The sequence below is a fragment of the Mauremys mutica genome, chromosome 12 (assembly GCF_020497125.1).
Source record: "Mauremys mutica isolate MM-2020 ecotype Southern chromosome 12, ASM2049712v1, whole genome shotgun sequence".
Classification (NCBI taxonomy): Eukaryota; Metazoa; Chordata; order Testudines; family Geoemydidae; genus Mauremys; species Mauremys mutica.
The window spans coordinates 79,472,745-79,498,764 of NC_059083.1; the positions used below are offsets into that span (position 1 = coordinate 79,472,745).

General features: G+C 60.0%; 1 protein-coding gene across 5 annotated transcripts in view; it reads right to left on the reverse strand.

Moving 5' to 3' along the window:
- Positions 1-12,686: 12,686 nt before the first annotated feature.
- Positions 12,687-26,020, reverse strand: part of SDK2 (sidekick cell adhesion molecule 2) — a 171,703-nt gene continuing 158,369 nt past the window's right edge. For 3 of the 5 annotated variants that reach the window (XM_044983583.1, XM_044983580.1, XM_044983585.1), the window contains 7 exons: positions 24,360-24,521; positions 23,930-24,055; positions 23,431-23,595; positions 22,368-22,508; positions 20,014-20,152; positions 18,974-19,121; positions 12,687-14,707 (listed from right to left, as the gene is read on the reverse strand). In XM_044983583.1, coding sequence (XP_044839518.1) covers positions 14,354-14,707; positions 18,974-19,121; positions 20,014-20,152; positions 22,368-22,508; positions 23,431-23,595; positions 23,930-24,055; positions 24,360-24,521 — 1,235 coding nt within the window. In that variant the 3' untranslated portion in view covers positions 12,687-14,353. The remainder of the gene's footprint in view (positions 14,708-18,973; positions 19,122-20,013; positions 20,153-22,367; positions 22,509-23,430; positions 23,596-23,929; positions 24,056-24,359; positions 24,522-26,020) is intronic. The other 2 variants (XM_044983584.1, XM_044983582.1) reach the window with 1 other exon arrangement.

Genomic DNA, 26,020 nt, shown 5'->3' on the forward strand with positions numbered 1-26,020 from the left:
ACCGACCAGCCCGGCGCTCCCCGCTCCTTCGGGGGTGATGTCATTGCTCGGCCAGGGCCAATGGGGCGAGGCGGCGTCACAGGGGCAGCCCCCGGCTCCTCCGTTCAAACCCTGAATGGCTCCGACTCTCGCTTCCATGTGGCAGGCGGGGCGGGGCGGGGGGAGCCGGGTTGCCCAAGGCTGGAGTGTCCCGAGTCATGATCACAGGGCTGGGGAGAGCCGGGCGGACGGGGTTACTCACACAGGCCAGTTAGTCACTGCTTCCCCGGCAGCAGGGTGGGGCAGGCGGGCCGGCACCCCCGAGAACAGAGACACTGCTACTCACCCAGAAAAACCAGGAGTCCAGTGGCACCTTCAGCCTTCGGCCCAAGTCAATCTGTTGGTCTTTAAGGTGCCACCGGCCTCCTCCTTGTTTTTGTGGGTACAGACTAACCCGGCGACCCCCTGATACTTGTTACTGACACGCTGGTTCTCAAGCAGGGGGCCGGGAGCAGGTTTCAGGGGGTCCGCCAAGCCTGGCTGGTATTAGACTCGCTAGGGCCCAGGGCAGAAAGCCAAAGACCCGCCACACAGCACTGCAGCCCCGGGGAACTTAGCTTCACGGGGTGCGTGGGCCCCTGGGCCACGGCCCTGCTCGCTACCCCGTTACGCCGGCCCAGGCTTTTATCTGCAGACAAACAGGGCTTGTGGCACAGTTGGACGGAGGAGTTTTTATAGCATGTTGGGAGGGCTCCCAAAGAAAGAGGATGAGACCCCCCCTGCCTAATGGATTTGTGTGTTCAACTTTCTGTTAACCCCATGGCTGGCTCGGGGCTGGCAGTGAGTGTCTTCGGCTATGAAGTAGAGGTTGTGAGCGCGCGCACACACACACACACTCACTCACTCTACTGTTGTATATGTCCCTATTTTTATTGCACCAATGCTCATGGCCCTGTGGCTCCAGCGCAGCACCGGGAGTCAGGACACCTGGGTTCTTCTATGCTAGACTGCAACAGATTTGCTGTGTGACTGGAGGCATATCCCTTCCCCTCTCTGTGCTGGGGGGGAGGGGAGGATCCAGTATTGTCAGGCTCACCAAAAATCACAAGATTGGCTTTAAAATCATGAGATTATGTAAAAACAATAGACGTGAGGTTCTTTTTTTTTATTGGCCTTCTTTTTGAGCGTTTCGGGTGCACTGGGGTCACATTTGGAAGCTTTCTCCACAGCCACAAGTGCTAGAAACCTACTTTTCCTTCAAGAATGAAGGTTGGAATTATCACATATCCACTTGACTCCAGGAGCTGGGGCTTCAAGGAAACAATAATTATCATGAGGCTCATGACACATTACAGCTGGGAGCAAGCCCCGAACCTGGGTGACAGGAACTTGCTGGTTCTGCTGGAGCTAGCTTTCTAAAACCAGTGGCATGGGTTGCAGCCCTAGGACTGACCCAGGGGGTCGGACGAGCTTGTACTCGTCTGGCCTGCAATGTTCACATCACTGTGCTTGAGCGAGTGCGTCTGTGTGCCTCTGCCGGGAAGCAGGCTGCCAGCCATGCTGTAGAAACCCCTTAAGTTTCTCCGTCTGTAAAATGGGCCTAAAGATATCCATTGCGCTCTTCACTGCAGGGTGTTGTGAGTGCTATTCACTCACTGGGCACATTGGGAACGTCAAGTGGCAGGAGCTATGAGAAAATACTGTCATTGCAAAGCTGCGTGTGACTGGGGAAGTTCGGAGTTATTGCTAACAAACCACAGGGAGAGAAAACATCGTGTTTCAGGGGTTTAGCAAAGCTCTTGCGGGTTAGGATGAGATCTTCCTGGGGGGCAGGTGATTGCACATCTGCCTGCTGTGGGATTTCCTGCCCTTCCTCTGAAGTCTCTGGTGGCGGCGACTGAGATGGGTGGCCCATGGGTCTGCTCCAGTCTGGAAGGTGTAGAACTGATAAATTAAATAGTTTTTAATTGTTCACTTTATCAATGTAACTTCTGTTCACCATTCACTACACTTGCCTACATTGTAACTTCTGTTCACTGTTTGCCATATTGTAATTCAAACCCCATTTTAAAATGCTCACTCCATTTTGCAAAAGCTTCCTCCAACTTCATTTTTGCAAACCCTGCTGTACTCTTATTAGTTTAGTTTAGATGTGTGACTGAGGTATGGATGGGTGATGGAATCAACCTCCAGCCCCAGCCTGTCCTGATGAAATAGAGTTCAAACCCCACCGGCTTGCAGACAAGAGCCCTAAGAGTCCACCCTAAAAAGAAAAGGTGCAATAGAAGGAAGATCAAAGCCAGGTCCCAGGCTGAAAGTCACACCTGCAATTGACGGGTGATCAATCACCAAACCCAGAGGCAGCCTGACACAGCAAGACCTATAGACTCTGGATTCACACTAAAGCCTACAAAAAGGATGGGTGAGATGGGAGACTTTGGAGGGTAACATTCTGCTGCCAGCATGGAAAGGCATCGGTGCCTGCCCAACAGAGACCCAGCTCATCCTTGTGCCCGGCTTTCCTGGCCAGTTACCGCCACAAGCTACGAACCCAAGCTGCAAACTCAAGCCATGAACTCAAGCTATGTTCAGGGCTGGTAACTATGCAGCAGCTGCAGAACATCTGATGGATGTGTGTGTGTGTGTGTGTGTGTGTGTATAGGTATTAGGTATAATGTGTGTGTATAAGGATTCAAATATTAGTTATTGGTCAGATATCAAATTGTTATCATAATAAATGTGGCATCTTTGTCTTGCCCCCTGAAAAGATCCTGTGTAGTTTTGTCTGTACAACAAAGGTCCTTTGTTTTTAAGTGCCGCTGTAGTTCCGTAGTGTAGACGCTGTGCCGCTGTAGTACTGCAGTGTAGACACTTTTGACATAGGTGGAAAGGGTGTTCTCTGTCGCTATAGTTAACCCACTTTCTGCGAGGCAGTAACTAGGTGGACAGAAGAATCCTTCCACCAACTGAGCTGAATCTACACCAGGGGTTAGGTTGATCTAACTGCAGTGCTCAGGGCCTGAGCAGCATAGCTAGTTCGATCTAACTTTTAAGTGTAGCCCAGGTCCGGGCACAGAGAGGTTAAGTGGCTTGCCAGTGGGCATACAGCAAATCATTGGCGGGGATTAGAATGTGCTCAGACCTGTGCTCTGTCCTCTAACTCAGTTGCTTCTCAGACATTAGCATTGTCCTCTGAGACTGCAAAAGGAATTCTTTCATTTTCACCAGGATGGCAGGCACTGGAGATTTGCAAAAGCAAACTCAGTTTAATGTCTCATCTGCTCGATCCATTTATTACTGATGGTGGCTCCTGTGTCTCTGGGTAACTAGCTCATTATTACTGAGCCACACCGTTTCTCATACGGGCACGAGAACAAAGCATGGCACAAACGGTGCACGGCTGGGATTTGCAGACAAGGAATGATCAGACCTCAGGGACCGCAGGCTACACCCCTGCCTTGAGGCCAGGGGCGGCTCTAGCAATTTCGCTGCCCCAAGCACGGCGGCACACCGCGGGGGGCGCTCTGGCGGTCGCCGGTCCCGCGGCTCCGGTGGACCTCCTGCAGACGTGCCTGCGGAGGGTCCGCTGGTCCCGCGGCTCTGGTGGAGCATCTGCAGGCATGCCTGCGGGAGGTCCACTGGAGCCGCCTGCCGTCCTCCCGGCGACAGGCAGAGTGCCCCGCGCGGCATGCCGCCCCAAGCGCGCGCTTGGCGTGCTGGAGTCTGGAGCCGGCCCTGCTTGAGGCTGTTCTTGGCTGGGTGCTGCGTGTAGCGAGTGCCTACGGTGAAGGGTCCAGAGTTCTCAAAGCACTTTGCAAAGGAGGGAGATATATTATTATCCCCATTTTACAGCTGAGGAGACTGAGGCAGAGCAAAGCTGAAGTGACTTTCCCAAGGGCAAAGGCTGAGCCAATGACAGAGCTAGGACTGGACTCCACCTTGGCTAAATGCTAGCCAGGGGCTCTACCTACTATCCCAAGCTGGTTCCCCAGTCACTGGCTGATAAATTACCGTTTGTATACACAGTGCTAACTACATTTCACTCTACCCTCCCAGCCCAAGCTGCTGTATCGCAGGGCGCTGGCAGGGGAGCGTGTTCACATGAGACAGCCCAGTCAGGAGGGATTAAAATCAATCGCCCGAGCTGGGCTGGTGGGGAGACGGCTGACGTTAGGCTGCAGCCAGAGGGGCAGCTGGACTTTGCAGGAGTGCGACGCGCAGGCACCCATTGACCTCGAAAACTTGCCAGTCAGCGCCGGGCGCTCCCAACCCGCCCCAGCTCTGCTTTGGCTCCAGGCTGCAGAGAGCCTCCTGGACCCAGCCTGGAGGAAACAGCGGCGAGGTTTGCCCGCGGGCACTGGCGTTCCAAGGCTCAGGAGCAGGGGTGTGGGTGGGGGGCGAGCTGAATCAATAACAGCTCCCCCGCCCCCCGAGCCCGTTGCTGGGTTTCGTTCATGGCTTCTCGGAACACTCTTAAAAGAAGTGGCAAGAAAGCAATTAAACAGTGCTCACTAACGAGGCCAAAGAGAATGTGCCAGCCCATGGCAGCAGCCGGTGCCCCGCCATTCCGCCAAGAAGTGTCATTGAGCGTGCAAGACAATGGCATGCCAGGCTTGTCTCACTAGATTGTCTTCAGGGCCACCGGAGACCCTTTCAGAACAGCACAGGCTGAGGGAGGCGGCTTCCCATCAAGCCCACATGGGAAAACCAGAACACACCAGGTTTGGTTTACATATGAGCATAAGCATGGCCAGACTGGATCAGCAGCCTGGCTCGCCACCAGGGACCAGATGCTCCAGGGGAAGGTTCAAGGAACCCTGCAGGAAGCAGATGTGGGATAATCTGGCTCCTCATGAAGGCCTCAGCCTGATCCCTAATGGAGATGGGTTTAAACCCTGGAACATGAGGGGTTTTAAATCTCCCTTCTAACACGCTTTTGTTCACATGCACTATTACAACTCTGGCTGTCCTTGGTATCCACATGAATGTCCAATCTGTCTTTGAAGCTTGGTAAATTCTTGGCCTCAAGACATCCTGTGGCGGGGAGTTCCACAGGCTAACCACAGGCTGGGCCAAAAGCAGTTCCTGTGCCTAGTTTTGAATTTGCCACCTTTTGCTTGTCCCTGCTCTCTTCTCTGCCCGGGTGGCTTTTCTTGTTTAGTCCTTGAAATGGGGGAGTGAATTCCCTGGTGGTGGTGACGGACGAGTGATGCTGGTCTCAGAGCTTTGTTGGGGCACCTCCCCGCTCGCCACACCCGAGGCAAAATAGCCAAGCTCCAGGGAGTGATGTCATGTGGGTAACTATCCACCGCCCTTCAGATATTACCACATGTGACTAATTAAAAGCTGGTCAAGGACTGAGGGGAAATCAATGGATTTAACCCTGCTGCCTGGGATGTCTCTTTGTTGTGGGTGAGTGCTTGTGTGCACTGGAGTGTTGGACTCACCCATCCCTGCCGTCACCGGTAGCATGAAGAAACGGGTCTGACTGTGATGCCAGGATGCAAACTCAGCTCCCTAAATCCCATACGGAGCCACATGCCTGCCGAGACGCAGAGCTGACTCCAGTAGCTGCTCTGGGGGGATGAGTGTGGGTGGGAAGGGGGCTGAAAGCTACAGTCCAGTGTTGGGTGAGGACCGGGCTCCTTCAGGGACGCAGCCTAGCGGGGAGCTAAGTAGCCCGTGAGCAGCGGAGGGCAAGGCAGAGGGGGCCGTGCAGCTGTGGGCTTTACCCAGGTGCCACTGCATGGTCTCTCTGCGAACTGCAGGCTTGGTAGGTGGCCTGGCAGCTCCAGCCAGCCGGGGCGGCCTTCTGACAGGGGGCACGAGCTGGGCCTGTTTGCACCCCTGGCTGGGGAAAAGCCTTGGGGCTAATCCCCAGGGGTGTAAATGGCGTGGGTCGTGCAGAAAACGGGCCAGGATGGTGCAAACCAAGTCTGACTTACACGTGGATGGCTCCTCCCCCCCACATCCTCCCTGCGTGTCACCCACTGAGTTCGATTCCCAGCTCATTGGGTTCCCTTTAGGCCTTAAAGTGGCTGTGACCATCCCCCCGAGAGTCTCCCCTGCCCCCCGTGCTGGAGGCTTGCCCAGGTGGTGTAGGGCAGGCACTAGGGCCCTGCTTCTCCCTCGTGGCGCAGGGGACAGACTGAGGCCATGGCGGGTGTGGCCAGACTGCACTGCCCTATGGCTCGTCTCTGATCCCCAGGGGATCTTGGGCAGCGGAGGCTGAGCATACGCTAGAGCAGCCCTGAAACTGCTCTAAGTTACAGCAGGGTGGGGCTCTGTCCCCGAGCCCCCTCTGTCCACACCCTCAAGAGGAGGACAAGCCTCACTGAGAATCCTGGCCCTTGTCGTACACTGACCTGTTCAGATTGCCACACTACATTCACCCCCTCCTAGCGCCGGGCAGGAATTGCACTGTCTGCCTTGCACGAAAGCAAAACTAGTGCAAGTGATTCTGCTTGCACACCAGGAAAGTGCAAGGGGCGCTGACCTGTAACTCGCCCACACAGGTGTGACTGCAGGATGTGGTCTCAGGGACCTGTTTGCTTTGGGCAGCCTGGAGAAAAGCAGGTTAGGATCCTTGGTGTTGAAGGGGCCGATCCGGGTACTCAGGGGACACCCCCCCCTTGCTATTGTATTCGCAGCACAAGGCTCTGGGCCTTTGATGTAGTCACTTGCACCAAAGCCAAGTTCTGCTCTTGGACACTTGCTAATGTCACCAAAAATTCACAGCAGCGGGAGCCGCCGCAGGGCCCAGTCCCTGGGTCGCGCCTGTCACCGCTGGAGCGCCAACGCAGGGCCGGCGCTTGTGCAGCTGGAGGGAGCCAGCGGAGGATCAAGCCGGGTTCCTTCTGACACGATGCGATGTGACGTGGTCGGTGGCGCAGGGCGGGAGGCATCCTCGTTAGAGCTGATACTGCAGGGCAACGCCAGGCAGGAGATAACCTCACTGCTCCTTAGCCGGCGTAGGCGACCTTGGCTTCACGCCCCCCCGTGAAGGACGACGTCACTAGAGCAGCCCCCCCGTGCTGGGTAGTGCCAGCTCAAGGTCCAGGGTGGGTTCCTTTGCCCATTCCCGGAGGCCCGTTGGGGCCAGGGCCAGACCGTATCAGGGCAGCCCCTGGACAAGTGAGGCACAGGATGACTCCGCTCTGGGTCCTGCACCAGTGCAGGATGCATAACATCGAATCTAAAGCATCCCTGGGAATCTCAAAGCCCTTTATCAACGGCCTCACGGCCGAGCCGTAACCGCTGGGCTCCTGGCCTGAATGCAGAACTCAGTCCGCGGGAGTTTGGCCACTGGCGCCAGTGGGATGGGGGTTTGGCTGCCAGCCCAGAAGGAAGGCTGGGATTGAGGTTTGCATACACGGAGCATCAGCTGTACCTACTACAGTACTGGGTAGGACAATACGCCCGGCACAGGCCCAGGCAGAACACTACAGGGCGAGTGGCTGTTTGGTGCCTCCTGTGCAGGTGGCAGGCAGCCGCAGATCCAGCTTCCGCTTCCGCCTAGTCGCCAAGACAGGGCGCATGGCCTGGGAAATGGCCCCTGGGCGGGCCAGGGAGGCAATTAAAGCAGCCTGGAGGCATCAAGGCACTTTTGACCCACCGGGTTTTGCAGTGAGCTCAGCTCAGCCAGAGCAGAGGATCCTGCTGCCTGGGATCTGGGTGACCGGTTCCCCATCCCCCGAGTGCTGCGGGAAGGGGAGCCCTGGCCTTTTCCTTAGTGGTGCAAGCGCGGGCTGACCTCTCGGCATCAGGATAAGGTAGCAGCAGGGGCCGGGGTCTGGTCTGCCAGGACGGCTCCCTTCCCCAGAGCTCTGCCTGCGGAATTGCTCGTCTTCCCCTCTTCTCTGGTTTGCAAACTGCTGATAAGTGACTGTGTTTTGCCCTTGGGTGAATCTCAAGTCATAACAGTGCAAAACTCCGGAGGCCTGTCAAGGCCCGTTTGGTCCCCGCGCTGATCCAAGGAGACAGCTCGCTCTCCCCTGTTACTCCCTCGTACGCATGGGCTGTTGAGTGTGTCTACAAAGCCCAGTGCCTGGCAGACAATGCCAAGGCAAGTAGGGTGACCAGACAGCAAGTGTGAAAAATCGGGATAGGGGTGGGAGGTAATAGGAGCCTGTATAAGAAAAAGACCCAAAAATCAGGACTGTCCCTATAAAATCAGGACATCTGGTCACCCTAAAGGCAAGTGACATTCTAAGACCCATGCTGGTGAATTCACGGTGGCCGTGTGGGGGTTGTATGGGGGGGAGTTGTATAAATCTTGCTGCCCTGTCAAACCACCTCCCTGTTTCTCAGCAGCCCCGGGTGCAGCAGGCACTGCCCTCCAGCGTGCACTGGTTGTATGGGCATGGGGGGTGTCTTGTCTCAGACACGGGGCACTAGCAATCAGCCCATCACCTGATGGGGCAGAGGGGTCAAAATGAGCCCTGCCGTCGCCAGTTGCAACTGAGCAGGCGGGGGAAGCACTTTGAGGACAGATGGCGCCGCTGGGCCTCATGCTTAGGGAACGCCACAGCACGGCTGCTCGCCGGGAGCCCGAGCCAAAGCCAGCGGGAGCCTGTCCATTGAGAGCACAGGGCTCTGCATCGGGTCTGCCCCTGCAGGTCAGCTCCCGGAGGGGACTTGTCTCTCTCGTTACTAAGTACAGCTGCTGCCAGCTGGGAGTCCTGGGAACAGCTTGTGGTCATTCCTGGGCACAGTGCTGGAGAAACCAACAGCAATTCCTTCCTTCAGCCAAGCCCCGAGCAATCCCTCACCCTCAGCTCCGACAGCTCAAATCACCAAGCCGCGGTGGACACGGTCCTGATTCCTTTTGAGCCAAGTGGATCAGTGAGTTCGCAGCCCCACAATGGGCACCAGCCGAAGATGACCTAACGCCAGCCATTTAATGGGCGAAGGAGTTCCGTGAAACGCACCAAGCCCCGAAACGCTGAAGGGACCAAACGATGTTTAGAGAATGCCGATTGGCCATGGGAATTCTTGTGTATGTGGCCAACCTCTCCCCCACCCCCTCCCCGGCCTTTTAGTTCAAAACATTAACTCGCTAACATGCTATTGGCCATTCCTTCTCTGTTCCATTTGGCCGCCTCTCACAATTATTACGCTGCCCACCAGGTTATTTTAAATAAAAAGATGAAGCTTCCCGGTGGTGGGGTTGGACGGACACTAAAGCCAGTGCTGACGGTGAGCCGGGGGTCACAACGCTTTTGTGCAGAAATCTTCTCTGTATCCGGCTGAGCAGCGATGGCACCATGGCAGAGAACGGTACCTCCCAGGGGAGCGGCGGTTGCTCTCTGCCACTGCTGGGCGCTCCCAAGGTCTTATGCTCCAGCCAGTCACACAGTTCTGCGTGTGTGGGTGTGTGCAGATACACTATAAACACACTCTGGCCCAACAGGGGCTTTCGGTCAGGTTTTCCCCTCGCTCTGTACTTTCCCAGAGGTTGTCAGCGCCAGCAAAGAGCGAAATTCAACACAGAGGTACCACTCCAGAGCCAGTCCTGCTAGCGGCAATGAGCTGCCTGCGGCATTTGGACTGGCCACCGCTCCCAGATTCAGCTGCTCTGCTCCAAGCTGTCCCGGCAGAGCCGCTGGGCTCGGGGTCTTTGTGTGCTGTCATTTGGGGTGCAGTTCGGCCCAGCCCAAGGCGTTAAGCAGCGCATAGGCCCTGGGCCCGCTCTCTGCATGGGCTGGATGTCACCCGGGGAGCAGAAGCAGCTTAGCGGCCATGGGCTGGTGCCTATCGAGTGGCTGCGCTTGCAGCTGGGCTCTGGCTGTACGTGCCGTGCAAAGAGACATCAAAGCAGCAAGGCCTCCCTGGGGAATCGGGCTTTCCCCAGAGCTGAAAAGCAGCCCCCGGGGCCCCTGGAAAGGGCTGGGGGGGAGGGGGGGCTCTTTCACCAAGTGACCCGGGCTGGGATGCAGCGATGAACGAGGGCCGCTGCAGACGCGTTGCCGTGGAAACGGCAGATGCTCAGTGCGGTGGCCACAAGGCTGGCGCTCGGAGCGGGAGGGGGAGGCCTGGGCTTTGTCTCGCGCTGGACGTGGCATTGCGTTTCGCCGGCCATTCCACCCCCTCCCCCCTGAGCACCTCGCAGAAGGGTTTAATCCAGGGACGGAGCCAGCCTGGATGCACAATCGCCCAGGCCTGGGACTGGCCTTTGAAAGCAGGGGCTGGAAGGAAGGAGACGTGTGGCCCCCCTGAATCCCAGTTCGGCTGCAAACGCGTCCTGTCCGACAGCCAATCAAGGGGGCCTGTGCCGAGGCAGCTTCGGCAGCCGGTTCCAGGCCCCCCCATCCTCAGGCAGAGTCACCAACTCCCCGGGCTCCCTTTAGGCTTATGCTTTTCCAGTCAAACTTGGTCACAACGCACAACAGCTCTGCCCACACCTGAGTTAAAGCCCCTTCCCCCCCCCAACACCACCTGCTAGTGGCAGTGGGGAAACGCAGGACTGGGGGGCTTTGCTGCCCCATAAGCACCACCACCTTCCGAGGAGGCCAGCAGGCTCTGGGTGGGGGCACCGCTCGCCGGTCTGCAGCCCATGGGGGCTATGGACGGGTGGGTCAGCAGGGATCGCTCAGTGGCCAGGCGGGGGCTTCTCGCCAGCACGAGCAGGAGCCGAAGGGCGGGACGAGACGCAAGCTGGGATCGGATCTTCTCTGCTTGGACTGAAGCGTAGAGGCAAACAAGAGGAATGGCAGCGGAAATAGACATCCCAGCTGTAACGCCCGTTCGCGCTACAGCCAGTCTTGAGTTAAAGCCATCAAATGACGAAGGCTCCACCCCTTCCGTTGGTGAGATGTTCCCAGCTGACTTTCTAAGGCAGGTTTTCCACACCGGGCGTCATTTCTGTAGCACTTTGCTGAATCCTAGGGAGGGGGTGGAATCTCCATCCTTAGAGGTTTTTAAGGCCCGGCTTGACAAGCCCTGGCTGGGATGATTTAGTTGGTGTTGGTCCTGCTTTGAGCAGGGGGTTGGACTAGAACCTCCTGAGGTCCCTTCCAACCCTGAGATTCTGATTCTAGGAATCTTTGCCAGTTTTTCACCCACCTTCCTGGCAGTGCAGACCCCAAGGCTGGACAGAGTGTCCTCAAAATCGGCTCACTAATGTCATATCCCGCCCTACTCCTGCCCGCCACTTCCCTCCGTATCCGTCGGACGGCAGCTTGCCAGCGTTCTCTTATTGCGGCCTCACGCCAGGAGCTCATGTGCAGTTACTTGCGACCAGAACCCCTAAGTCCTTTTCAGCGTCTCTGCGTTCCAGGATAGCGTCGCCCACCCTCCCCTTGTGACCTACAGCCTTTGCTCCCCCATGTAGGCCCTTGCATTGGGCCGTGTTAAAACGCCCAGTGTTCAAAGAAGCCACCTTAGCGCGAAATCCATCATCATTTACCTTCCACCGATTCTTGTCAGTGGCAAACTTCACCAGCAATGATTTTATATTTTCTTCCCAATCATTAATAAAGCGATTGGAGGGTCACAGGTGGATCCTTGCGAGAACCCCTCCCGCCCTCGATGATGATTCCTCATTTACAGTTACTTTTTGTGAGCTGGCCATTTACCAGTTGCTAATCCACTGCTGAGTCCTGTCTAGCTAGAACAAGGACACCCGCCACGGGAAGCGCACCGTCTCTCTGCTATTCCTTCTTTCAAGCCTGGCCGTGGCGGACGGCTCGGGCAATGCAGATTTTAGGACTGGCGTGTCAGCTGCACAGGAAGGTTTCTGCAGGTCTGACCTCACCACTCAGGCTGATTCCAGTGCGGGGGGGGACCCCATTGACTTCCGCAGGCGTCAGGTCCTTCTGCTCTGTGTCTGGATCCAGAGCGACCCCCCACCCTTCACCCCAGGGAGGAACCAGCCCCACTGCTAATGGGTTTGGAATCTGCAAATTAAACTGCCAGCCGGCCCCCTGGGGATTCTTGATTACCTATTTCCTGGCTCTGGGCTAATCCCAATCAGGCCTTGGCCTGCAAGCCAGGGTCAGTGTCCTCAGGGTATCAGAAGGTGCTGATTAAATCCTGGGCTCACGGGAAGCAGCCAGCACTTGCCCTGTCCGTGGTGGTGAGTGGAGGGGCTGAGGATTTAGCTGCCTTGCAATGAGGGGGCCTGTGGGTTTGACTGGACGCTTCTTTCCTGCATAGCTGTGATCCCAGGGAGGTAGAGACCTGGCGATACGGTATCTTTGCAACGTAGGGCAGGCGCTTCCTACAGCGACAGAAGGGGTTTTCCCTGGCTGGAGTTAATGGAGCTCTCCACAAGGCGATCTGCGTGGGAGGAGGGCTGAGCTTTGTAAAGCTGCACCAGTGGGAGCTCTAGTGTAGCCAAGGCTCTGGGGCACACGGGTATTTTAGCCACCGTGCTCTCCAGCCCTGCCCTGAGCGCTCAGACAGCACTGCAGAGCTGATTTCTGGCCAGCTCTTTCCCAGGATAACCCATTTCTCGGTCACCTGCACAGAAACCGTCGCTCCTTCTCTGCGCACCTGAACGTAGGCGAGAGAGACCCCGTGGGCCACAGCTACTTACCCACATCACCCTCCCTTGCAGGAATGCGCCTGCAAAAGGGACCGGCAGCTGGGAAGTTCGGGGTGATCCCAGCTCCATCCCTGTCTCAAGTTCTGCAGGGTACAGGGTCATTCCTGAGTGCAGCTCTCTGCTTTTGGGGGGAGAGAAATAAACCAAAAAACTATTCCAGCGCTTTCGAGTCTTTATTAAAGGGACCCCACGCACCAGGTTCAATCCTCTGTCAACCAGCCTGGGCCGAGAATGTGCAAATACGGGCGAGAGCACGTGGGGCATCATGGATGGAGCCAATCACCCTGGTGACAGCTCCGGACCCCCTCCGCAGAAGGAGGGGGACACCGCGGGGGACAGCCGGACCCTCCACTCGTACTTGGCACCCGTGCGGAAGGGAAGACGGCCGAGGAGTTCGGGATCCAGCTGACGAGTAGGCACTGTGTGTGTTTTGCGATGCTGGAAACAACCACCACCACCGATCCCCCTCCTCCCGGTTCTGGCCCCCTCCCCTCGCATCCCCCGCCAAACCTGGGCACTAAAACAGAACACAAAACAAAGACTGCGGCTGCCAATCCATCACGCCAGCAGAGCCCCACCCCGTCCCGCCCCCCTGTTCTGCTGGAGTTAAAGGGGCGGCGTCTGTCCCAAGCCAGGGGGAGAGGACCACGTTGTAGGCGGAGGGTACATCTCGCCCCACAACCATCCCGGGCCCCGGGGCATTTTCCTTTCCCTCCCCCTTCCAGGATGTGGCCAAGGAAGGAAGAAATGAATTGCTGCCCCAAACCAAATGTCGGTGCCGATAAGCAACCCCCCTGTGCTGGTCACCTGCCCCGTGGTGCAGTTCGGCCACAGAGGCCCCCTCCCCAGCGGGCAGCGCTTCTCGCCAGGGATAAGGGAGGCTGGGAGGGGGATGTCTCCTCCAGAAGGATTCAAGTAAATTGATTACAACTCCAGCACCCCCGTCCCTCCCAAATCCACTCTCCAGCCCCCACATCCCGCCCCAAAGCAGCAAACCAAACGGCTGCACACGGGCTTTGTGTTTCGGTTTGTCACTTTTCCACACTCTGACATGGCGCGTCACGGGGAGACAGGAGAGGAGACGGGCAGAGGAGGGACCGGCGAGCCGAGTGGGCAGCCTGGCAAAGCGGGTCCCACGTCCAGCACGCGGGCCATCGGGCACGTCCGCGGCCCACTGGAAGCAAGGGCCGCAGGCATTGTTCCCACCTAACGCTGAGCAGAAGAGCAGCACCGTTCCCATCCCACGTCAGGCTCTGCCGTGCTGGGCCGAGGACGCCGTTGGTCACTGGCGTGGGTTCGCCGGTTGAAGTCTTGTGTAACCATGCTGCCCGATGGCACTTCCACGCCCCGCTCCTTCAGACGCCGCGGGTTGCCGCTAGCTGGCTGGCCTCTCAGGGATCGCACAAAGCAAGCTTTGGCCAAAAAGGGGTGGGTTTGTCCTGTTAGCAAAGGCCCTTGAGTAAACCCGCCTGCAAGGAGCCAGCGCCATGTGGAGACACCAGCGTCGTCCGGGAGCCCGCCTGCTGCCGTCCCTTACCCTGTGACTTTCCTCTCCGCGCCTCAGCCTCAGAGAGAAGAGGAGCCCCCCCAGCTGGACTGCAAGCTTTTGCAAAGGTCCTTTCAAGGGGTTCCTCTTCTATAGGGCTCCATGTGCCTCTGGAAGCAGCAAATGCTTAGAATCCGAACCGGGTCCGCTTGTCTCTCCCCGGCCGGCGCTGGGCTCACCTGCCGGACGTCTCCTTCGCCTCGGAAAAAATAACTCTGGACGTAAACGTGGGTCTGGGATTTTTTCTCCTTTTTCGCTTTTCTTTATTTCTTTTGAAACCATCAAACAAAAGAAGAAAATCCTGCAATGGGGGCTCGAGAGCCCGGCGCCAGGCTGCTGGGGGGGCGGTACAGGGTGCTCTGCTGGCTGGGGGGGTTGACGGGCGTCTGGGGGGTTGGAGTCCTACTGACTTTGGGCCGGAAGAGGCTGCCTTGCTGGGTGCTGGTGCTGTTGGACAAGGGGCAGTGGTCGGGGTCGCCGGAATCGCTCTCCGTGTAGCTGTAGGCCTGGGCCCGGGAGATGCCCTTCTGCTGGCGCCGCCAGGAGTTGTAGTAGGTCGGGTCGCTGATGTAGTGGTTGACGAAGGAGTGGGCCTTCTGGTGGTTCTGATCCACTTCGTACTCGCTGTCGCTCCCCTGCAGAGACAGAGCGCTGGGTTACTCCAGGTCTGGCTGGGCAGCACTCAGCCGCCCGACAAGCACAGGCCCACAAGGACATGGCGCTAGCAGAAGGAGCTGAGGGGGCACCCGCCGGGCAGTGCCATCAGCAGCCCACTGGGCACTGGCTTGTGAGAGGCAGCTTGGAAACCGTGACCCTACATGACATCAGAGCCTGCACCTGAATCCTTCACCACTGCACCCATCCTGCAGGCAGGGGACTGGGTGGGCAGGTGCAACCGGGGTCTCCCACACATTGGTGTGAGTCCAGAGTGATTCCATGCAACAGCACTGGAGTAAGGGAGGGTCCGAATCGGGCCCTGGGGGAAGCTGGTGATAGAGCATGACCAGACCCAGTGCCCGTCCCGGCCCGGCGTCCCTTCCTCAATGACCAGAACCAGTGCCCAGCCTGGCATCATCCCCCCAACAACCAGATCCAGCACCTGGCCCGACCTGGCGTCCCTTCCCCAATGACCAGATCCAGCACCCAGCCTGGTCTGGCCTGGCATCCCTTCCCCAATGACCAGATCCTGACCCCGGCCCAGTGTCCCTTCCCCAACAACCAGACCCAGACCCCTTCCCCAGTGACCAGATCCAGCACCCGTCCCGGCCTGGCATCCCTTCCCCGACAACCAGATCCAGCACCCGTCCCGGCCTGGCCTGGCATCCCTTCCCCAATGACCAGATCCTGACCCCGGCCCAGTGTCCCTTCTCCAACAACCAGACCCAGACCCCTTCCCCAGTGACCAGATCCAGCCCCCAGCCTGGCCTGGCATCCCTTCCCCGATGACCAGACCCAGGGCCCGCCCGGTTTCCCTGGTGACCAGGCCCAGCGCAAGCCCTGGCAGCGCTGACCCTCCGCGCCATCTCTGGGAGCAGCCGGAGTTATTTCGTCAGAGGGCACAGCGGGGAGGGGAGGACGGGGGAAGGAGAGAGCTCAGGCAGAGGCTGGGTTGGCTCCCGTCCCTCCTTTCAACTCGCCCTCTGCTTTCCATAATTGAATTCAGCTTCCCCCTTCCCCAAGGCACAATGGCCCCATTCATGAGGAAGCTGGGGCCGGCCAGGAGAGCAGCTTTCCGCTCCGCAGCTCTTACAGCTCCTCAAAGACACTCAACCGGCGATAATGCAAAGGGGGGTTAACTTGGATTTGCCTCCACTTTGCAGGCAAAGGAAAGGGCAGGCAAGGCCCAGGACTATGGGGCAGCTGGGGGGTTGCTGAAGAGCTGGAAGCCCTCAGCTGCCTGTTCCCCTCTGCGGCTCTGAGACACAAGCCTGCACCGGGCTCAGGTGATGGGAGCGGCCAGGGAATTCCCAGCTGTGCCCCAGATGCCCGAGTAAGCGTCACTGTACCTGCTGGGGCCCCAGCTCTCCTGCAGGAATAACTCAGCCTGCGAGGCCCTCTCCGTGCGGGGCTACCCAGTGCCTGGCACAAGGGGGTCCTGATCTCTGGGGGCACCTGCAGGCGCTCCTGTCGTGGGGGTACACGGGCAGGCTTAGTGCTCACGCAGCACCCGCGTCTGCACCCCCTCGGGTTCCCTCTGCCCCTTCCCAGTGCTCCGCCAGAGCTCGGCCGCGCAGCTACAGTCCTCCAAGGCGTAGGGAGAAAAGAGCCAGTCGGTCAGATTCCCACTCCCAGCGCTCCAGTAGCGTAAAGGAGCCTTGGTGCAAGGGAAAGGCCAAAGGGACCTTGGTGTAAAAGAGAAGCAGGCGCTATGAGCCAGAGTGAGATCTCGGCTACACCCGGCATGTCCCCCCCAACTCAGCGGGGATTTGCCCGGCTGCCACTGACAGAAGGATCTGACCCATCACCTCTACCCGCTGCTCCTGCGAGTACCATAATCCCGCTCTGAGGCTCTGGTTATTCCCTAGGCGCACTCAGCACTGGGCACCCCCAAGCGAGGGTCCCGCAGGGTGGGAAGAAACGTGCACCAGGGAGTCGAGTGCCTCAGCTGAGACAGTTGCTGAAGTGGGATTAGCGGGCCTGGGTCCCCTGGCCCGCTGCTCAGCCCCACGTGGTCGGCGCGAGGTGCTAATGACCCCGGTGCTAATGACCCGAGGTGCTAATGAGAGAGCCGAGCGGCAGGGTCTGTTTTGGCCTCGCCATCGCTCACAGTCTCCCAGATGGAGCGGGGATTCCAGGCAGCCATTTGAATCTCAGCCCCCAGGGCCACTGGAGGAGAGGGGCTCGTTTACGCAGGCCTCGTTAAGGGCCAGTTCCAGCACAGCTGCAGCATCTGCACCTGGAAATGCATGGCCAGGAGAAACCAGGGGTCCTGGGGGAATACGCGTTTTCCTGAGGTCTCTCTAGCCCCATCCTGTTCCCAGGGGTGCCGCTGCAGAGAGTCTCCCTGAACCTTGGCCTGGACCCTGCGGCCACTGCTCACTGCTCACCATGGCCCAAAGAGGGTGTGTCAGACGGGGACACAGGCTGCCTGGGGTCCCGGAGCAGCTGTTCCCTTTGTGGGGAGCTGGGCTAAACACCCAGCAGCTCCCGGCATGGTGCAAGGCAGTGCAAGATTGCCAGCTGGGGTTTGATACCGGCGTGGAGAGAGCCCGTGGCGAGGGCCTGTTTCCACTGTCCCTGGGTATATTCAGCATCTGGCAGTTACCGCAGCTCAGCTCCCAGCCTCCTGGATCTGTGCTCACCCCCGCCACTGTGCGAGCCCCTGGCTCCCCCCTCCGACACCAGGAAAGCCAGGGTCCCATTTGGTTGCTGCGGGGCAGGCTGCTAGGGGTCTGGCTGTCTGAGCAGCAAAGCAGGGGCATGCTGGTGCATCGGGGACACGCCCATGTGCTGTGCCAGCTCGGGCAGAACAAACAGTCCTGGGCGCACCTGCCAGGGGACAGGAGTTTTGTGTCCGTCAGGCCCAGCTGAGATGATAACCACAACCCTAGGTGCTCAGAGGGTGACCCATGTCCGTGGTGCTGCCCAGGGTGCACGGGGGGTAGCCTGCCTGCAAACAGGGAAGGAGCCTTTGTGGGGAGCACACCCCACGGTGGGAACCCCAGGCAGCAATGGAGCTTCTAGCAGGAATCAGTCGGGGCTGGGGAACTGTATCGTTCCTCCCTTTCCCAGCATGCACTGTGTAGAACTGATCAATGAAATTGTTTTTAATTGTTCACTTTATTAATGTAACTTCTGTTCACCATTCACTACACTTGCCTACATTGTAACTTCTATTCACTGTTTGCCATATTGTAATTCAAACCCCATTTTAAAACGCTCACTCCATTTTGTAAAAGCTTCCTCCAACCTTCATTTTTGCAAACCCTGCTGTACTCTTATGAGTTAGTTTAGACGTGTGACTGAGGTATGGATGGGTGATGGAATCAACCTCCAGCCCCAGCCTGGCCTGATGCAATAGAGTTCAAACCCCACCGGCTGAAGATGCAGACAAGAGCCCTAAGGAAGTGAGAAGAGCCCACCCTAAAAAGGAAAGGTGCAATAGAAGGAAGATCAAAGCCAGGTCCCAGGCTGAAAGTCACACCTGCAATTGACGGGTGATCGATCACCAAACCCAGAGGCAGCCTGACACAGAGACCTAGAGACTCTGGATTCAAACTAAAGCCTACAAAAAGGATGGGTGAGCTGGGAGAGTTTGGAGGGCAACATTCTGCTGCCAACATGGAAGGGCATCAGTGCGTGCCCAGCAGAGACCCAGCTCGTCCTTGTGCCCGGCTTTCCTGGCCAGTTACCGCCACAAGCTACGAACCCAAGCTGCAAAATCAAGCTACGAACTCAAGCTATGTTCAGGACTGGGAACTATGCAGCAGCTGGAGAACATCTGATGGATGTGTGTGTGTGTGTGTGTGTGTGTGTGTGTGTGTGTGTGTGTGTGTGTAGATATTAGGTATAATGTGTGTGTATAAGGATTAAGATATTAGTTATTGGTCATAAATCAAATTGTTATCATAATAAATGTGGCATCTTTGTCTTGCCCCCTGACAAGATCCTGTGTAGTTTTGTCTGTACAACAACTGGAACACACTCCTGTCCCCGGTCCCCTTTACGGGGTGTGGGGAGGTGATGAGGACAAGGGGATGCAGCTGACAGAGGGGACAGGAATTGCGGGGGATGACGGAGGCAGCCAGCCGGGGGGCCAATGGCTGAATGGGGTGGGGAGGCCTGTCTGCCCCCTTGGGCTGCAGCCACCTCTCACCCTCCCGCCAGGCCCTGCCGTGAGCGCGTGCTGCCCCCCAGCCCTGCTGAGCTGAGCGCCCCGGCCCCGGCAAGCCGCCCCTCACCTGGGAGTCCGAGATCTCCGAGGGCTTCTCCGTCAGGCTGCTGCTCTCGGCCGGGATGAGGTCGTTGTACTTGGTGACGTCCTCGTCGGAGTAATGCAGGCTCCCGGGGCTGGGCCGCGGCGGGGACCTCGGCAGGGACACGGAAGCTCTACGTTTCGTTTGGAAAGGGAGAACTCTGGCGCTGGAGCCGATCCCCCGGGCCCCGTTCGGGGAGACCAGCCACGGCCCCCCCAGCAGGCCCCACCCGAGCCCACTCACACCCCCCGCCATGACCCTGGGCACTAGCAGGGCTGTTCAGAGCATCGGCCGTGGGGCTCGCACCCCAACCCTCCCCTCTGCAGTCTGCTGGCCTGCCTGGGGATGAGCCGTTAACCAGCGGGGTCCTGGCAGCTCGGCTTCTGCTGCTTTCCTCTCCTGCCCTCTCCAATCCGAGAGCCGGTTTGGTGCTCGAAACCAGGAGCCGGGCAGGACGTGAGCAAGTGCCTACACCCACAGCTCCGCCAGCACCACACTCCTGCCCCGCAGCCCCGGGGTCCCGCCCCCAGCTCTGCCGGTGCCCCTCAACCCTGACCCGCAGCCCCCTGCTAGCCCAGCCCAGGGCTCCTGCCCCCCAGCTCTGCCAGTGCCCCTCAATCCTGACCCACCGCCACAGACCGGTGTGCTGGCTGCAGCTAGCTCCTGGAGCCGGGCGGGGGAACAGCCAAGCAATCCTGTGAGGTGCCTATGGGCTTTGCGTCGGCCCAGCTCCCAGGTGCTTCAGAGCAATGCCAGCCCCGGGCCCCCTACAACAGTCATGGGTGGGGGGTGAGCAGCGGCAGCCCCACTGGAGCCAATGGCTTTGGGCGGAGCCACATCCAACCCCTTTGCTGCTCCGGGCTCCACATCCCCACCCAGAACCACCTGTGGGTGCAGTTGGTGTCGGTGAGTGTCCGGCGGGTGCTAGCACACCCGTAACCCGGGCAGTGGGGCGCAGTGGGGGCGGGGGCCTGGCCCCAGATCTCTGGCTGGGCACACAGAGCCCTGGGCCCCACGGCCAGTACCTGGTGTAGATCCCGTTCTTCCTGCAGAAGGAGTTCTTGACGGAGAGGCGCCGGTTGTTGAGCTCCAAGGCAGGGAAGCTGCCCTCGTCCAGACTCACCATCTCCCCGTGGCTCAGCGCGTTCGCCTTGGAGTTGTTCCCTGTCGGGGCGGGAGGGGAGTCATCAGCTGGGGCAGCGCCCAGCCCCAGGGGAACCCGCACATCACACACCCGACTACGGGACCAGCTCGGTCTCCTGGGCCGACCCGCCCGACCTGCCGTGGGGAGCGGCCTGCTCCCCGAGACAGGCCTGGAGACGAGCAATGGGATTTGGAGGGGAAGCCCCCCGGGAAGTTGATGGAGAAAGGAGGAGCAGGGAGGTGCACTGTAGCCAGGGGTTCCCCAGGCCGATGACCCCCCTCTATCCCCAGGTGCGTGGGCATAGAACATCCCCAGCTCAGCCAGCGGGCACCACGCCCAGCACGCTCAGTGCCAATGAAGGGGTAGGGCAGCCTGCACCCGTCCCGTCTCATCACTCAGGCTGGGCTGGGCTGGGAGGGCTCCGGGGGATGAGCTCACCCCCTCTCCAGCCAGCCCTCGTATCCCAGTGCAGTGCCATATCGCCAGGGCTGAGGCGCCTCTCTGGGGCTCTTCACAGGTCCCCGGCGTGGCCAGGGGGCAGGGGTTACGCAGAGCTCCCCGTGCCAGCCCAGCCGTCTGGGCAGCCGAAGGCGTGAGGCACAGACTGCATGGCTGGTGCTCCGCTGGGAGTCAGGCTCAGCTCAGTGTCTGGCCAGCCCTGCTCGTCACGCTGCGAGCGTGGTAAAATCCCACCCGGTATGCCATCTGTGAAGTGCCCAGGCCTCGCGCAGACAGCGGGCGGATGGCACGCTGTGCCCAGCAATGGGGCAGCAGGCCCTGGGCAAATCAGGGCTGAGCATCAGGAGATCTGTGTCCCAGCTCTGCCAGCAGCTGACTGGGCAAATCACCACTCTGCTCGTGACTGGGTTTCCCCATCCCTAAAACGGGGGTACGGATGCTTCCTGATCTCCCCCAGGGGTTAACCCGTTAATGTCTATAAAGTGCTTTGAGATCCCTGAAGGGCGAGCGCTGGGTTTTGGCACAGGGTTCTGCTGCAAACAGCTGCACAAGCTGCCCGGCTCTGGCCCCTCTGCCCCCTGCCCTCCAGCCGGTGTGGGCGTTTCCTGGGGCAGCGCTGCCGTCGGACGCTGGCACCGGTGGGGCGAACGGTGCGGCGGCACTTCACACCCACAATGCCCCGGTGGGAGCAGTCACCCAGCAGCCGAGGGGTGGAGAATCGGGCCCCTTGGCTTCCAACTCCGGGCCCCACAAACCCAGACCCCAGCCCTAGAGGCTCTGGGTGCGAGTCGCCCGCACTAGAAGCCAGGAGTCCGGGCTCCCAGCGCCAGGCGTCTGCTACACAAGTGTATTGACTCAGCAGGGCGGGCGGCATTAGCCCCACAATCTGAGCCCTTCGTTTGGCTAAGAAAACAGCTAATCCCCTGACCTTTCCTGGCGCTGGCAGCTCACAATGAGAGAAGCCGGTGGTTTGATCTTTAGCTCCCAGCGACATTAACACGCTTTTCTAACCCGCGTCTGCCAGCAGGGCAGGGGCGGGATGGGTCTGTTGTGCTGGGGGGACGGTTCTGGTGTCGCTCCCATCAGCAGAGCAGCTGGCGGGCGAGTGGCAGAAGGCGGCAGGGTCTCACCCGCGAGCCAGGGCAGTGAAGGAAAAGGCTCCCACTGATCAGGCTGCTGGGTGAAGCCTTCGGGGAAGCTCCCAGCGCTGGGTGGCCGGGGCAGGCACCACGCCACGCCCAGGGACGCCAGGAGCACGGTGTGCACCCTGACGCTGGCTCCCCCGGGTTTGGAGTCACCGCCTGAGCCACGTTCTGCCCTAACCCCGGTGTTACGGGGTGCAGCGAGAGGCCTGGCCAGCAGTGACGTGAACCATAATAACTAGGGCAAAAGCTGATGGAGACCCCTGGCCTCCTCTGGTGTATCCAGGCACACCTCCAGCAGAGCGGCGCTGGTCTACCCCAGCCACGGGACAGGCCCTCTGGCTCCACAGCCCCGGGGGGTGCAAGCTGCAGACAGCGAAGGCGAAACGCGACCCTCCACAGCCCTCGTCTCCCGTACCCAGGCACGGCTCCCGGGCTCCCAGCGCTGCACCTCTGTCTTTGAGACCCGGGCGGCTCGGAGCCAGACCCCTGGTTCCCAGCACCTTGTCCGCAGCCGGGTGAGTCTGGGGGCCGCTCCTCCCGCACCGCGGCCTCGGTGGCACCACATCCCCCTGCGCCGGGCCGGGCAGCCCCACTGGGCGGCAGCTCCTGCCCTGCCTGCAGGGGCGCTCACCTGAGTCTGATTTCTTGGCATACTTCTTGCTCTGCCCGCGGATGATGAGGACGAAGACCAGCAGGAGGATGAAGATGAGCCCGACCAGGGCGATGACCACCAGGAACCACCACTCCTCGTAGAAGGGGTTGGCTTTCTGGGCTGGAAGGCAGCCGTGGAGAGCAGGGTGAGTCACCCACCCGCCCTGCCGGCTCACACCCTGGGGCCTGTCCTGGGCGCTGGCGGGGCTCGGAGCTTGTTGGTGTGTTGGGATGGGACCTGTCTCATCCCGGGGACCCTTCCACTGCCCCTGGGGAACCCCAATAGACTTGCAAACAACGGATCTTCTTCAACTGGGGGGCTGGGATAGCGGGGGGCTGGGAGTGGGGGGCACTGGCAGAGCAAAGGGGAGAGTCCAGGGCTGGGTGAGCAGGGGGCTGCCAGTCGGGGTTGAGGGGCACTGGCAGAACAAGGGGGAGAGTCCAGGGCTGGGTGAGCTGGGGGCTGCCAGTCGGGGTTGACGGGGTGGGGCACCGGCAGAACAAGGGGGAGAGTCCAGGGCTGGGTGAGCAGGGGGCTGTGGGTTGGGATTGAGGGGCCCTGGCAGAGCTGTGTGGGGAGCCCAGGGCTGGGCTGGCAGGGGTGATGGGTCGGGAGTGAGGGGCACCGGCAGTGTTTGTGGGGAGGGAAGGGGAATCACAATACAGTGACCGCCAGGTGTCCTGTCCGTATCCGCCCATTTTCAGGCTGTGGAGCAGAGCACATGGAGAGATCACCCCCTTCCCGGCAGGGGCTGCTCCAGTTAACTCAGCCCCCCCCCACTCTCCAGCCCAGGCCCCTGCCCCCAGCATGCCGACAGCACCTGCTGCCCCCCACCTCCCCTGCTGCTGATTTCCCCAAGTGCCAGATCCCCGCCCCTCCTCGCCCCCCCAGCCTGGGCTGCAGGGACAGGGGTACATTAGGTGGGACAGGGTGAATGAGGAGGTCCCTGCCTCCCTGTGGCATGAACCCTCCTTCCTGGCCCAGTGGCCCCACAGACAGGCCAGGAGAGCAGCCCGGGGCACGCCCCTCCCAGCCCCCGCACCTGAGACGGAAGGGGAGGGTGCACTGGGCGTCCCGTAGCCGTAGTCGTTGACGGCGATGACCCGGAAGTCGTAGCTGACCCCCTGCTTGAGGATGTCCATGCTGAAGGTGTAGGAGGTCACCTCCCTGGGGATGTCCTTGATGAGGATGTCCCACAGCCCCTCGTCTGGAAGAGAGGAGAGAGGCCCAGCTCGGTTGGGGGGGGAGCAGCCCTAGAGCGCGGGGGGGGGCGCACGGGGGGGCAGAGGGCAGCAAGTTCCCAGCTGTTCCAGTGCAGTGCGCGCTGGGCTGCCCCCCGCGCTCGGGGCGCCCGGCCCTCCTTCCCCCTGTAGGGCCCGGTCCTGCCTTGGGCCCCAGGGACAGCTAGGCCACCGGCCCGCGTCCTGCCCTGCAGGGATGGCAGCCGCGGGGCAGAGCTGGGCCCTGCGTTCCTGCCAGGCCAGTGGCGGGGGGGATGGGGACGGACGGACATGCTGGGGGGTGGGGGGAGCGTACGGTACCTGAGGGCCGGGCCTCGATGACGTATCGGGTGATGGGCCCCTTGCCAGGATCCCCATTCGCCCAGTGGATAGTGATGGCTGAGCCGTACCGGGAGATGAAGGGTTCGCCCGGTGGTCCGGGGGCACCTGGGAAACCAGAGAAAAACAAGTCGTCATGGGGAGAAAAAACACAAGCTTCTAACATCACTGGGGGGGGCGGCAGGGTCCAGCCCCCTGCCCTCTACCCAGCCCCCAGCCTGCCTCTGTCCTCAGCCCCCCATGGCTCCAACCCCCACATCCAACCCTGACTGCCCATCCGGCCTCCCACTGCATTTGCCCATGGGGCCCTTCGGGTCAATCCTTCCCGCTGCAGAGATCTCTGCTTGTGGGAATCCTGGGGGCCCCCCCACACCTCCGAGAGGCAGCATGAGCCTGAGCAGCAGCGCCGTACCTTCCCCGGGCCCTGTGGTGATATTGGCCTCGATCTCGGGCCCGTAGGCGAAGGTTTTGGCCCGGATCCGGAACCGGTACGTCACGCCCTCCGCCAGGTCCTTCACCTTCATCCACAGGGGGCTGCTCCCCTTCACGTCCACCGTCACGATCTTACTCACGCCTGGGGGGCAGAGGGCACAGACGTGGCATGCAGAAATCCTGGCGCCCACCCTCCCTCACAGTGCCAGGACTTGGCGCTGGGGAAGAGAACTGCAAGCCTGATGTGAGTGTGGCCAAACCAACCCACAGGCCTGTGTGGAGGAGCGACTCCCTGCAGCACAAATCCAGAGTAGCCGGGCTGGCGTCCCTGCTCTGGGGACTGGATCCCAGGTCTCTTGCACTATAGCACAGGCTGGCTCCGTTAACACACACCTACATGGCCCGTATCCTGCTCCAGTACCCTGCTTTGCAGGAAGCACGTAATGCCCCCTGCTAGCTGGCACAGCACGAGGAGGGAGAGCCTTCCTGACCCCGCGGGATCAGCACACGCCCTGAAGCATACCCTTTGCTTGGCAGAACCCCAGGCCCCTCTGTGCTGTGGGCGGCAAGCAGGGTTTGCAGGATCAAAGGACATCCTGCATGGCGCGGGTTCAAAGGAGAAGCCCCCCCGCCCTTGCTCCCTGGGGTCACTGCGGCCCTCCTCCAGAGCTCTTGCTTCACGGCACTTCCTCTGAACCCGACTCTCAGAAGCCCAAGTGGCAGCAGGGAACACTGAGCAGCCATTGTCCCCGGGCCACCCCACCCGCGCTCTTCGCTGCGTTCTCAGGCTCTCTCCTGCCCGCTCTGCATGTCCCCTTGGCCGCCCGGGGAGGAGGGGGGAGCCAACGCTCCCCCTATTTGCCTGTCGCTCTGGAACGTAACAGCTCAGGCAGGGGAGCCGGTGCTGTGGCAGTGCTGGGCCGGGCTACATGGGGCACTGCCGGGCTGCAGAGAGACGGGGGGGGGGGGGTGCTGGACCCGCTCTGAAGACGTGATGAAGGATCATGAGAGCTGGCTGCACCGGGATGTATTGACCCCATGAAAATGCCACTGAAGATGCTCTTTGCTCGGTTTTATTTTGGTTTGTTTTTTTCTGAATCCCTGAAACTTTTCACCAACAAAGGGACTTTGGCCAAAATTTCCATTTTGTTGAAAAAAACATGTTCACCATCAAAATGGCGGGACAAAACATGCGCCCTCTGCTCCCGCAGCGACGCTTCAGGTGTGCTCAGGACCGTGTGTCCTCATGTATCTCCAAGCCCTTCACACAGTGACCTACGGGACAATCCCAGGTGCCCTGCAGCCACCCCTGGGGAGGAACATGGGAACGGGTTTAAAGGGAACAGCAACAGAAGGGAAGGGCACAAGCGGGAGTTGGGCCGGGACACTGGGCTGGTCCCCAGACCCTTGTGACGAGTGGCAGGGGGCCACAAAGCGATTCTAGCCCATGCTGCCCAGCACATCCACCTGGCCTGGGGTAAACTGAATCCTTCCCCAGAAACAGATTTTCCTGCCTCCCGGGCTCCTTTACCAGCTCTGCTTCCCAGCCCCCCGGGAGCGGAGGCCCCCGACCCCTGTTCACACCTCCCCAGCTTTCCCCTCCGCAGCGAATGGCCCTGTCCCATCTCCACCTCACCCCGC